Genomic DNA, 13,975 nt, shown 5'->3' with positions numbered 1-13,975 from the left:
TGCTTAAGGACCCTTAAGCTAAAACAAGGGAAAAGAACCTATTCAGTTCACCTGTACAAATGCCTAACATTTAAAGTTATCCTATCAAGAGAAAAAGGCAAATATCATCATTTCCCATTATTATTTAGCTAAGTAGAAAATGAAGCTATTGTCTACATTCTACAGCCTGTTGACTTATAAATACAGATAGCAATAAGCACTGTGCACAGAAACATTCAATAGTTACATAAAGCTAAATGCCTACAAACTTGGAGTTCTAAAAGCAATCACATTTTAATAGTTGCATGTATGGAATAATCAATTCAAAAACTAATAATGAAAGACAAAGAAAAAAAAGCCCATAAGATTTTAGGAGAAGCCTTATTATTCTACCATCTCTTACAATATTAGGCAACATAGTATCAACAGTAGAAACCTTCAGGTTTCTGGGTTCAATAATCTCCCAGGACTTGAAATGGACACCCAACATTAGAATCATCATTAAAAAGGCACGACAAAGCTGTTCTTCCTGCATCAACCCAGAAAGCTCAGATTGACCAAGGATCTGCTAATATAGTTCTACAGAGGAATTATTGCCTCTGTCATGTGTACTTCTATAGCTGTCTGGTTTGGCACAGCAACCAAACAGGACAGATACAAACTTCAATGGATAGTTAGGAGCTCAGAAAAAAATAACTGAAACCAGACTGACTTCCACTGAAGACCTGTATACTGCAAAGACCAGAAAGAGGGCTAAGAAAATATTTGCAGACTCCTTACATCCTAGGCATAAATTGTTTCAACTTCTCCTCTCAAGATGCTACTATAGGGCATTGGATGCCACAATAACTAGTCACAAAGATAGTTTCTTCCCCTATGCCATCACTCTGCTAAATATCTAACTCCTACAGCACTGTTTTCTGCCTGAAGATATTTGTCCATGTAGTAGGCTGTATTGCTATTAACCTTTTCATTCTTCTTGTCTTCTCATCTTTCTCACCTCTCATCTTTCTTACTACCTTCTCCTGTTGGTATGTTATGATTTATAAATTGCTGTTACGCCTTGTGATTTATTATTGTATCTTATGATTTATGATCTATGACATCACTTTTTTGTTTCTATGTACACATAGAACTTTTGCACCAGAAACAATTTCCGTGTGTCTAATCACACTTGGCCAATAAAGAATTCTATTCTGTTCTGTTCCGTTCTGTTCTGTTCTGTTCTGTTCTGTTCTGTACTGTTTCATTCCGTTTCATTCCATTCCATTCCAAGCTTCTTTACCTCACAGGAAGAAAGCTTCACTTTTTAAACAATGATTTCCATGCCTAATATCTTTTTTCCCCAAATCTGTATCATTGTTGGACATTTCTACCCATATAGTTTCAGTTTCCATTCCCAATCTCTTCAAAAGAGTTGACTATAATGAAGAATTGCTTTCATTTTGTCCAACTTCAAAATGTTGGAAAATGGGCGAAGAATTTTATTTGGTGACTATCCTTCTCTAAGGTTCTGAATTAGCAAAAATCTTTTCATTTCCATGCCACACAAATGTTACATAAAAATATTGCTTATCTGATACTTATTCTGGTTCTCAATTCATGTAGTATGTATTTCCACTCAATAGATAGATATTACTACCACTTTCCTCCAAGAATGGAGTGAGACAGCAGGGAGTAGAATATTGTAGCTGTTAAGCCATTTTGTCCATAAAAGTACAGCTGCGTGATCAAAAAATTCAAGGTAGAATGAAATAAAGATTTCTTCAAATTAGGAAATAGACTGTCCATAAGCTCCAGAAAGCTATAAGTCTTTAGTAGTTTGACTGTATTTTCAAATACATTACAGCTGAGCCAAAAATAAATTGGCTTAACTTTCAAACATAGTTGACATCACAGGAACACAAAAATCTGGATCCATTTTCAAATTGATGCAGAGCTTTGATATGAAAAGGACTACAATCTTTTTTTTCCCATTCTACCCTGTGTCTCTAGACTAATAAACTAATCAGGCTTTGCAAAGACTGTTAAGGAAAAGTATTCAATACTTATAATCTTCCATTATGAATAAAGAAAACCAACATACTTATGTGGGAGTAATGCTGATTGAGTAAAAGTACTGTATGGTGTGTACAATATAAAAGTTATAAACTACAAGGAGGGCACCAGATCAGGGCATTTACTGAAAAAAAACCCAAGGATAATATATCTGATCCAAATTATTTGGGTTTCTCATAGTAGAGATTCATTATTCAGTTTGACTTTGACATAAGCCATTGTTCGATTAAACTTCCTTGGCAAACTGGACAACTTCCAAATAGACTATCATTGTTTATTTAATGGCATACAAATGCATAATTTATAGTGCAAATGTCCAAGCAATGTAGTAAGTTTTCAGTTAAACAAAATATTTATTAAAGTCCAGAAAATAGACTTGGTTGAATGGATTTCAGAGAAACATGATCTCATTGAATTCTATACTTTGTGCCCAGGAAGTAAATTCTGATTTATTAAAAAAAGAAGTTAGCAGATTATTCAGTTTTACATAAATTACTCTTAACTGCAGGTGTTTGATTTAGTGAAATTTGAGGAAGAGGGAGGGAGAAATGTAGTATTATGGGTACTTTCAAAGAAGCAGAAAATCATTGATGTTGAAGACTGCATTATATGTGGATTGAGGTATTGGCAAATACAAAGGATAACAATATGCAGCAATAAAACCTAGAAAGGACATATAAATGAGTAATTGAATATAAATGATAAATTTAATGATTATTATTACTTATTATTTGGATGGAAATAGACCTACAACAATTATCCACATTCTGGTTTCTTTCTGCTATTTAATATACATAATGTTGTCTCTGAACTCCCATAATATTTGATTCTAAATACAATTTTAAGAATACTAACTTGAATCAGTTTCTGGCTATATATTGTCTCCAATAGCAGAGGCAGTGAGACTCCAAATATCAGTCTCAAGTGACCAAGTGAGAATGCGTGACTGCCCTTGAGCCTTGAAGAAGATACTGGCAACCCTATCCTTTGCCCTGATCCTTCAGTGGGTCTCTCTGTGTTGTTCAGTTTTTAAGATAATTATAATGTATTGTTTGTTACCTACAAAATTACACAGATATTGATCAATACATTTTTCTTTTGATATTTTTGTAATATTAACTTTCTTTAAAAAAAACCTGAAAAGCTATTCAATACAACATTTTTAAAGTACAGGTTGACTACAATCATTGTGACATGAGATGCTTTGGCTCAAAAGGATTGACTCAGCTAGGTAGAAAACCCAGACCATTTATCTAATCTAAAATTCCCACTAGAATATGAAGATCAAGTTTCATACCAGGGAATTAATTTTATTCAAAAAAGGAGGCAAAACCACCAGCAAAGCTATTGATGCAATATGTTTTCTTGGGTGTTTCTGTGACCCCCAACTGTTTATGATTTATCTGGCTGAAGTTATTCAAGCAATCTCATTCTTCTTCTGACAGCAGGTATAAACAGCAAGATGGCAAATTTATATATATATACTTCTCTATGCCTGATAGCATTCTGGCCTTCATTTATTCTCAATTGTACAAACACTGTCCTCCACTGAGGAGCTGGATGAAGGGTACTTCAATGATTTATTAGCTTTAAGAAGACACACTACTTCTTGATATGAAAGACAAGATTGATTATTCACCCATAAGCTGTCCAATCTACCCTAGTCATTCCATTTCTCCTGCTTTAACACAACAGGGACATGATCCCCAACATAAGAAATGCAAAGCATGTGGGAGGTGATGACGAGAAAGACAAAGTGTGAAAACTGCATTTAACCTGATAGAAAGTTAAGTGAAACACAATCAGACAAAACTAGTATTAGACAATATTACCCATAATATTTTTCCATGTATTTTTTCTAACCTATTGGCAAAGACAAGAAGTCTTATTCCATGTCTTGGTGTGCAACTGTTTATGGCTTTTTTCAAATGAGTATCAACTAGTATATCAGTTTTAAATTCAGGTTTCCCTTCATTAATTTTAACCATACCTAGAACAATGTGTTTCCCACCAAACTGTCTACATGTTGTATTCTAATCATACAATTCTTTATTCTAATAAAGCAATCACAATGCACTTTGGGCAATAGAATATCTAACAAGAGGATATCATTAGAAAGCAGTAAAGCTAAGAACATATTTTAAAACCAGAGACAGCAGGCTTAAATTAGTTAGGCTCAGAATGAGACCAGTGCTTTAAATATTTGTTCCCATGACTCACACTTGGAAAAATAAAAAACACAACTCCCCCAGCTTTTATAGTTGACCTTTAGTAGAGTGATACACTCAGTTCAGACATTTGGTGCTTTCACCAAAGCAAAATCAAGACCTTGTTTTCCATATGGAGACACATTTTATCTCTAAAGCATACCCAGCAAATATTTGATATATTTACTATATTTCTTTAGTTAGCCATGGAAAGAGAGAAAGAAAGAGAGAGAGAGAGAGAGGCAACTTGCCATGGGTAAGTATTCACTAAATTCACTGGAGTTCACATTTGACATGAGTTTGTTTGTTCTTTATTCTTGAAAAGGCCAAGACAAAAATTGAATACAATTTTATTTACGCTTTCTTCCAATTATATTTAACATTTTTTCTCCCCTATCATATTATTGTTTACAATTTGTTAGCATATTTTGAGAAGAACTACATTTCTTTCCAAGAACACCTTATCTCCATTAAATAATAACATATGGCTGAAATAATCTCTGGGTATTAATGGTTATCCGCCTGCCCTCCTGAAAGGCCTTTTCTTTCTGTTTCCTTGCAGAATGCTTTATGGCTCTGGGGGTTATGTAGAAACAAACCTCCTAATTTTGCTGTGGTTTGGCAAATACTGTCACTAGCAGGTGAAACTAACAATAAATCTTTACTATAAGGGGCTTTTTAAACTTGCAAGGAAAGGTGTGTGCATAAGTTTGTATGTAGTATTTTATTTGTTTCATAGAATTCTCAGGATTTTAAGTGGTAGCATTTTTTGTAACTTTGTGCATGACCAAGAGGAGGGTAGGAGTAATGATTAGTATTTGACTCAGAGTGTACAGGGAAATATCAGAGTATAGGCTAGATTAGAAAATTTAAAGAAAAGTCTAGAAGGAGGTAATGGCAAAGAGTAGATTGAAGCCAATTGCTAGAATTAGGAAATTAATTAAAGAACATAACAAATTAATAGCTGTATATATTTCTGAAAGATACATGGTGCCTCTACAAAATAATCTGGAGTTGGTTCAGTCTTTTGTGTAATACAGGCATCCATAGCGGCAAAATTATTATATTCTCAAGAATTTGTTCAAAAAATGGTTCTTGTGGATTACAGAATTTCATAAGAATGAAAATTTTAACGATTTTTAAAAGTGATTTTCAAATCAGTTGTGTAGGCTTACAGTAATGGAATGAAGAGGATTTTTCCTTCCCTGCAGGACTGTTCATTTATAAGATAAGTAAATGGGAAGCTATATTGTCTTTGAGACTTGAAGGCATTGCTGAGTGATGGGTCAGGGTGGGAAACAAGTATTAAGCACACAAAGAAGGACATGCTCAATTAGATATGAGGAAAAATTGAGGAAAAGAAGGACACATTGATTGTTCAATTTTCTTGCCATCTACAACAAAAACTAGAGCAAAATCTGCAAAGATATGTATTTAGTATTATATGTATATGAAATTACTTTTTCCCAGCATCAGAAAGATTGATTTTTCAATCACAATATTTTTCCAACAAATCTTTAATTTCAAGGACATATACTAGTGTAATGTAGTCAAAGATACATACTTTCAAAAATTTCACCACAGAAAGTTAGGATGTGTTCCACAGAGTGCAATGATCAAATATTTGAAACGAGTGGATTGAAGCCAATTGTTGGAATCAGGAAATCAATTAAATAACATAAATCTAGGTTATTGAGTCTACTGACCAATGAGAGAAAGACAATTTACAATGCCACAATACACAAACGTTTGATAGACTAGTGTTGTGAAGTGTCCCAGAAAGCACAAAAACACTCTAAAAGTCAAACATTATGTGATGTTTAGGTTTAGGTTAATCCCAGACAGAGGAGATACAGATAAAAAGTAAGATATCTCCTCCTCTTGCTGGATTTTTGGTAACCCCAGCCAGGGTTACCCTCCTGGTAACCCTAGCCATATATGATTACACACACACACACACACACACACACACACACACACACACACGCAAGCAATAGGAAGATACACAGTCTTCTTCCTTCCCTCTGAATGTGAAACTGATTGGCAGAAAGAGAAAATAAAGCCTCTTGATCTACCATTTTTCTAAATATTGTAGAAATAAAATATTTCTATAGAATAGGCCTAGGAAATTCTGTGCATTCACAGTGGATCCCTAGAAAGTATGTAAAGACCACTTCTGGATCTCCTCATTTTGTGAAATTAATAGTAATGTAAGATATGGGAAAAATACATAAAAATAAAAACCACAAACTATCCAAAAAACCATATAACTTATTATGGTATCTAGAATATTTTGTCCTTATCTATTGAATCAATTTCCTCATTAGAGAGTTTTCTCTAATTTGACATCAGCAAGATTTTCTCTTCCAAAGAGAATGAAAAAAATTCCATGGCAGAGTTTTCCCAGATATCTACTAATATTCTGGCTGTTTAAACACTGGTGCAAATCTCTTCGCTTACTAGTGGTTTTTATTTTTTTTTAAACTCATTTTCTAAGGAAGTTAAAGAGGTTTAATCTCACTGAAATTCCTCTGGGACTTAAATAAGTGCCTATCATCATTTCTGAAATTATGAGTTGGCTACCTTTGCATATTTAAGCCATGTGTAAAACATGATTGAAATTGCCTTCTGTAAAAATGTGCACATGGAAGCATGCCAAGACAACTACAATTACTGGTAGTAGAGAGACTACAAAAATAATGGGAAAGGATTATGAGAAAATACTATGCTGAATTACCCAGATAGCATCATAATACCCAGTTTCAAACAGTTGAACAAAACTTCTAGTCCCTTGCCAGAATTTAGATCTACCCAGCCCAGCTTATCCCTTGCTTTAGGAGAGCCAAGTATTCTATGATTTGACATGGATAAAGTTTGGCCTAATCCCTGGAGGTTCCAACAGTCCCTACACTTGTCACAAAAATAAAGGTCTTCAATAGGTGGATTGTAAACTGTAAATAAACTGCCAACACTGGCCTTGCCCAGTTTCTAAAAGCCCAGCTCATTGGACCCACTGGGGCTCATAAAATAACAAAACAAATAGCAAGCTCACTAGCAGGAGTCTGGGAAACTCGCCAATCTCATTATGGGGAAAGCAGCATAAAGCTCTGGCTTTTTTAGAGCAGACAGAATCCCCTTTTTCCAGAAGTCAGTTATAGCGGTGACTGGCACATTGCTGGAGAAAAGGTGGGGAGGGGTTTCATAGCCAGAGAGAATACAGCATTGAATATCACCCCATAACTCTCTCATATGCATGCAATCACACACCTCCTTGCAACTGGTGGCAGAACTAACGTTTTTCTACATGTCCCAAAGAATCAGGCTTGAATCACAATGACCAAATGCTAGTTTCATAAACAAGCATTGAGTTTTCAGTACCCTTTGTTTGTTCTTTCATCTTAAGCAGTGCTTTTCTACTGGAAAACTGTGCTCTCCAAAGCCAGGAAGTTAAATATTGTCAGTTTGATTTTATTCCAAATGAACCATCCTAGATTATTTTTACAGGGAAAACCCTAACCCTAACCCTTTCTATAAAATATTGGAGGGGGGCAAAAAAAGGAATTATCCACAAAAGTGATCAATTATATTTACCAGAGGTTCAGGATTCTAAGCTGCTTTTGTTAAAGGAGGAAAAATAAAACAAAGAGAAAATGTGGGATGTTAAGAAATGGAGGAGGACCTTTATTTTTAATGGAAACACCAACAAGTGCTAGGTCTACTTTCTTTGAGAATGAAACAATGGTAAGTTGGATAAAGGCATTGTTGGTAAATTTATTAACGTGTAGGTTTCAGAATTAAACTTTCATCTTCATTCCTCCTTTCCACATGTGCAATCAGCCAAGTCACAGCAAATCCCAAGTGTACCTAAAGAGATGTTGGTATCAATAATGAATTGTTATCAGTATTGATTTTCTTCTAATATTGAGGCTATTGTTACCAGGATATTTATATATTGCTTTACTACAACTAAAGCAGAATATCATATGTTCTGTTTAGCTTTGAGATGGAATGTTTTATGGTTAAATTTAGGCAAATTAGATACACCATCTATCAGGAAATGATATAGGCTACACTAGGGAAGCTCTGCTGTTCCTTCAACCACAGTTAGATGTTTTGCAACATAGAAGCTAATAAAAATAAATAAATAGATTAGTAATGAGGATTTCACAGAAACTGACTAATCGATTAAGAGGAAGTAGCATATTGCCATAGGAATGCAGTGTTCTCAGTTATAAGTCCTCCGAAGACACAGAGATACATTTAGAAAATGATATAGTCAGAATCAGCATTCCAAATCCTTTCCAACAAGAAAATCCCCATAGGGCAAAAAGAGAGAAAAAAATCCACTCAGCAGAAGACCACAACTAATGGATTATTCTGGCAATCAAGATTGCCAGTTCTGAACTCTTATTGGCTCAGACTAGTCATCAAGTAATGATTCTTTAAACTTTGTTTATATTTTACACATCACATTTTACACCATAACTTTTTAAGTCCTTAAAACTCTAAAGTACTGCAATTTTTTACAAACAGAAATCATTGGCTCAACTCAATACCTTCATTTTTAGATAAATTCACCCTTACTTCAATGGCCCATTTGTACTTTATCTGGCAATTTCCCTCAAAACTCAAAGTTTCTTTCCACAATTAAAATGTAGTGATAAGAAAACCAGCAATTTCAGAGTCACTGGGCCAAGTCCCACTGCCCTGGTTCCTGATAATAAGTTGTTTAGTTCCTGCTTAAAAAAAACAACATGATTTTAAACAGGATTGCTGCAAAAAGCATCCCATTCCACTCCTAATAATTCTGGTTAACAGCTGCGCAATTTCTTTTTAGATTTTTTAGAATTTTAAAATTTGTCCTAATTTCCAACAAATATTTCATGACTGTTTGAATATAACGAGCATTAACATTGATACACATTTCATTTTTTATATATTATTCTAGAACAGTGTTTCTCAATCTCAACAATTTTAAGATGGGTGGACTTCAACTGGCAAGGGGAATTTTGGAAGTTGACATTTTTTGACCCATATGTGATGACCCTATGTGACTCTGTAATGACAACACCGTAGCCAATTCCTATAAATAGACTTGCCATCAAAAATGCATCTTTTAAAAAGTTTCCACTATAAAAATGTCATCAGGGATTGAACCATCCCAAATGGGCAGTCCTTTAGTAATCCTACATAATTAATAGAACACAATTTCCCTTGGAACATTACATTACCAAAATCCACATACAAGCTACTCTCTTTAAGTGCATTTTAAAATAAAGACTTTCCAGCTAAAACTGCAGTAGCCTAAGCCCACCCACATATACACTGATGCTGTTTCAAACAGAGTACAGAGACAAAGAGACAAAGAACTGTACAGTACTACTAACATTTGTGGTTAATATTAAGGATTTTACTGGTAATCCAACAATTATGGAGTCACAAACCATCTGTAGCCTTGAAATTAAGCCGAAGGTCAATAGCTCAGTTGCCTGCATATTCAGCGCAACTATTTTCAGGAAATGGGTCTATAAAATATAGACTAATTGAACACATTAACAAAAATTCTGTGCAAATATATATTCACAATTGTGTGGGATTATGTTCTAAAGAACACATGAGTCTTCCCTGTGAATAACTGCAAAGGGTTGTACTGCCCTATATTTTTTAAAGCACACACAAAGTTTAATTATGCAATGTGGGATTCATCTCATGCACCAACTCATAAACATTTAGTCTTTTAGACTAGATTTTAAACTTTTAGCATCACTTGACTTTATTTGGAAGATGGTGAAAAATGAGCAGACCTGTTTTCCTAGATTAAAACATGCTTGTATCATCATGTGAATTACAGTTATAACTGGAAAGCAAACCTGTTGGTAGAATTAATACCACATAGCCGTAATGAGGTTTTCTCAGTTATGCTCCAACACGTCATATAAATGTAAATTTGTGGTTTGGAAATCAGGGCTTTTGCTTTAATGTAATGTTTGAGCTCAGCCAATTATTGCTTATTTAAGAAATCATGGTGAAACAAATCACAGCCAAACAAATGATGACTTAGGATGCCCTGTGAATTCAGCCATAGCATGTCTAATTCCTTAGCTAAGATTCGTTATGTTAGTTAATGTAACAAATTACATTACATTCATTAGTTAATTCATTACATTTGATCATACTTCCTTCTGTAACTTCTTTCACCTCATATGTTCTGCAATTCCTGCACTACTATATTTGGGCTGCAAAAGTCCATATGACCTCTAGATTGAACCAAAGAGTTTAGAGTTTTCTGTGTTCCTTTGCTGCTGATTTTCTGGAAACCTTATTGAACATCCCAGAGCAGACTTTTAGACACATGGAGCCTGCATTGGGAGGCAAACAAAGCTGAAAATCACTCTGCTATTTCTTCCTCTACTCATAAGAGAATATTATTATGACTGATGATGGCATATCAGGATTCATTCTCAATAGCCAAATGGGAAATATCACTCTGCAATGAGGTTGTGTCCATAACTGATTGAAATTACTAATTTCTAAACTAAAGCTGTTGGAATGGAAAGTTTAAATTTATGTGAACATCTAATTTACCACAGAGCTTTACTGCTTTACCATGAATTTGTGTGAAGAAAAAGCCACAGTGAATTACCTCTTCACTTCCTAAGTTTCACAAAAAAGAAGCCTTTGTTTAAAAGCAAAGGAATGAAAAATGCCCCTTGGGCAAGTAGCCTGTTTTTACAACAAAAGCCATAAGGAATTTTATCTAATGGGTCAGTTAGTCATAGGATAAAGACTATAGAAAGTGCAAAATGGTGAACAGCACAATTAGAGCGTAAAATAGCAATGCCTGAATTAGACTGCATTTTAAAAAGGCTACCATTACCCATATTAACTGATATATTCTTCTTAAATATTATAAGGAGGTTGCTCTCAACATCAGGATTTCCACTGCTAAAAAGAAAAAGTGAAATCAGGAATGCATGTTTCCAGAGACATCTACAGATGATAGAATAAATTAATTAATTTAAGAAATTAAATTAATCCATACTGTACAAAAATATGTGACCAAGCATAAAGAAACAAGCCTTAAAGATATCATATCTTCTAGATAATAAAATAAAAATATTCAAATATGATTTTAATACTGAAAATCTGAAAAATCAAATGTGATTTCAATACTGAAAATCTTCATGTTTCTCCAGTTTCACAGAATCTTTAGCGTGAAATCCCCCTTTCAACCCAGAAGTGCTTAGGCATGACATGAGTGTAGTAGTAGTAATGGTGATGTTGTAACAGCACATTTTTCAAACAAATAAACAATATCAAACAAAATTCTCAGTTCTCTTTTTCCTAGAGCAGTCTTTTTCAACTGGAATTTGTTAGTCGTATAAAAGATTGTGACTGAAAAAAAATAATTTATATGCCATCAATACCCATAGAGAAATGAAATGTCTAAAGTAAATAGTTATCTTACCTTCTTTAACTTGCCACTCTTGGTACCCACAAATACCACACTGTAGCCATTGTAGACATATGATGTAACAGAAGTCATCCGATCACGACTAGATGTATACAGGGTCACTCCCTCTACTGGTATGGAGCCTCCCAGTGGCTGATTAATGTCCAATCCACAAAAGTTGTCATCTATTGGAACTGGCTGAAAATTTTCACAAAATCTGAATTAGGAATGAATGTTGGCGTTCTGAAAATTGCATTAAAAAAATAGGCCTGTGCAAGTCATTTGGTGAAATAGCTCTTTGGCCTTTCTGTAATGTTGTAAAGAAAGTATTTCTCAGTTCACCATAAGCACTTTCTGAATCTCATTAGTTTGTGTATTTATTTAATTTAAATATATTATATTTAAATTATAATTAAGTGCAGTGCTGGTAAATAAATATAATTATACAGTACAAACCAGTACAAGCAATAAAGCAATATAATTAATATATTTCCTATTTCTTCTCAATCATTCTTATAAAAATATAAGTTGATGGTTAGTAACATGTTAAAAGTAGGCCAGATCCCTGAACTCTGAAGAAAACAAACTATTTTCTTCTTGTGAGCATTTTGTCTTTTCCTAGAAACAATTATATCCCATATATGTCTGTTTTAATGGGAAGCAATAACATACCATTCCTTCCGACACCTTCTCTAGGAAGGACATGGTAATCTGAGGGATAGCAGCCAGGATGGTCTGTTTAATTTTACTCCAGCAAAATGTTGTAAACAAACTTTATCTTACTACAATTGAAGTATATAGGAATATATTATACTTCCTGCCAATAATAGGAAATGCAGTTTAGTACTTTGTAGGGCAATAAATTGGAGAAGGTATTCTAAACAACCAGTAGAAAAACTCTCCTTCTCTAATCAGAATCTGTCAGGGTAGGTATCCTATTCTCCATCAACGAAGTATTTGAGGGGTACAAAAGCAGAATATAAGCAAAGGAGCTTTGTGTTAATGGTATTGATTACTTGTGCAGTTAGGCTACATGCATGTAAAGCATTAAAAGCAATGTCTCTAAGAGCCACTTCATTTTCTTTATATGCTCTGATATAGAAATCAATTTGTTCTTATTTTGATCAAGACAGCAGGGGTGATATATCTCTTGCATTTATCATCCTGGGGCAGCTGTATTAGAAGATAAACTGTCATTAAAATTGTCAGTGACATTTAAGGTTTGTTCACAGAAACCTTGAGTTTTTGTGTATAGATAGAGAGATAAATATATTATAATAAATATATAAAGAATAAATGTATAGAATAAAATGTTCAAAAAGTATTATAAATATAAATCGTGTGTGTGTGTGTGTGTGTGTGTGTGTTTTCTTAAGTTTTCATGGGTACTTACATGTATGGTATTCAGCTTTGTTCGGGTATTTTTTCATGTCATTATAGTTGTGCTTTTAAAGTTTTAGGAACGTTTCGGCAGAATCTCATCTGCCATCATCAGGCTTCTGTATCGTGTTCGTCTGTGAGTCAGACTTTCACAGCCGTTTCTGTTTTAAATTTGGGGCTAGCCTACTGCTGTGCCAGAATGGTTTTTTTCTTCATCCTGATTGTTTGGGAGTCTTGGTCTGTGTTTATTGGTCTTGGAGTTTGCTGTGTTCTGCTTGATTGGTATGTTCTGCTTGATTCTATTCATGCCATGAATAGAAGCGATGACTCCACCAGACTGTCAATTATCTGGAAGCCTGCACTCTCAAACAAAAAAATCTCCACACCACAAGCCAGCCAAACATCTAGGCACAAACAGACTCCCCTTGATACCTCCAGCTCAAACACACCCCAACCAGGCACCCAGATGAAACCTAGCTTCCTAATAAATGATAGCCGTCCATTTATTCAGAGCCAAGCTGCACTAAAAGCCTCCAATACCAGAACACAATGTTGCCAGCCAATCAAGAGACAAAAAGAGCCACAAAACAGACAGAAGATATTAGAAACACCAATCAAGCAGAACACATCAAACTCCAAGACCAATAAACACAGACAAAGACTCCCAACCAATCAGGATGAAGAAAAAACCATTCTGGAATAGCAGTAGGCCAGCCCCAAATTTAAAACAGAAACAGCTGTGAAAGACTGACTCACAGACAAACACAATACAGAAGCCTGATGATGGCAGATGAGATTCTGCCAAAACATTGCTACAACTTTAAAAGCACAACTATAATGACGTGGGAAAATACCCGAACAAAGCTGAATACCATACATGTAAGTACCCGCGAAAACT

At 34.5% G+C, this 13,975-nt stretch overlaps 1 protein-coding gene across 1 annotated transcript in view; it reads right to left on the bottom strand.

The window, feature by feature from the left end:
* The window catches only part of PLXNA2 (plexin A2), a 468,647-nt gene that overhangs the window by 407,377 nt on the left and 47,295 nt on the right, over positions 1-13,975 (bottom strand). Inside the window, exon 3 of the mRNA XM_087929350.1 lies at positions 11,713-11,895. Within this exon, the coding sequence (XP_087785476.1) occupies positions 11,713-11,895 (183 nt within the window). The remainder of the gene's footprint in view (positions 1-11,712; positions 11,896-13,975) is intronic.

This window comes from Pseudonaja textilis, chromosome 3, assembly GCF_049901715.1.
Source record: "Pseudonaja textilis isolate UNSWEBS1 chromosome 3, rPseTex1.2, whole genome shotgun sequence".
Taxonomy (NCBI): domain Eukaryota; kingdom Metazoa; phylum Chordata; class Lepidosauria; order Squamata; family Elapidae; genus Pseudonaja; species Pseudonaja textilis.
Note: the sequence above shows the minus strand (reverse complement) of the source record. Positions and strands in the feature narration are given on the sequence as shown.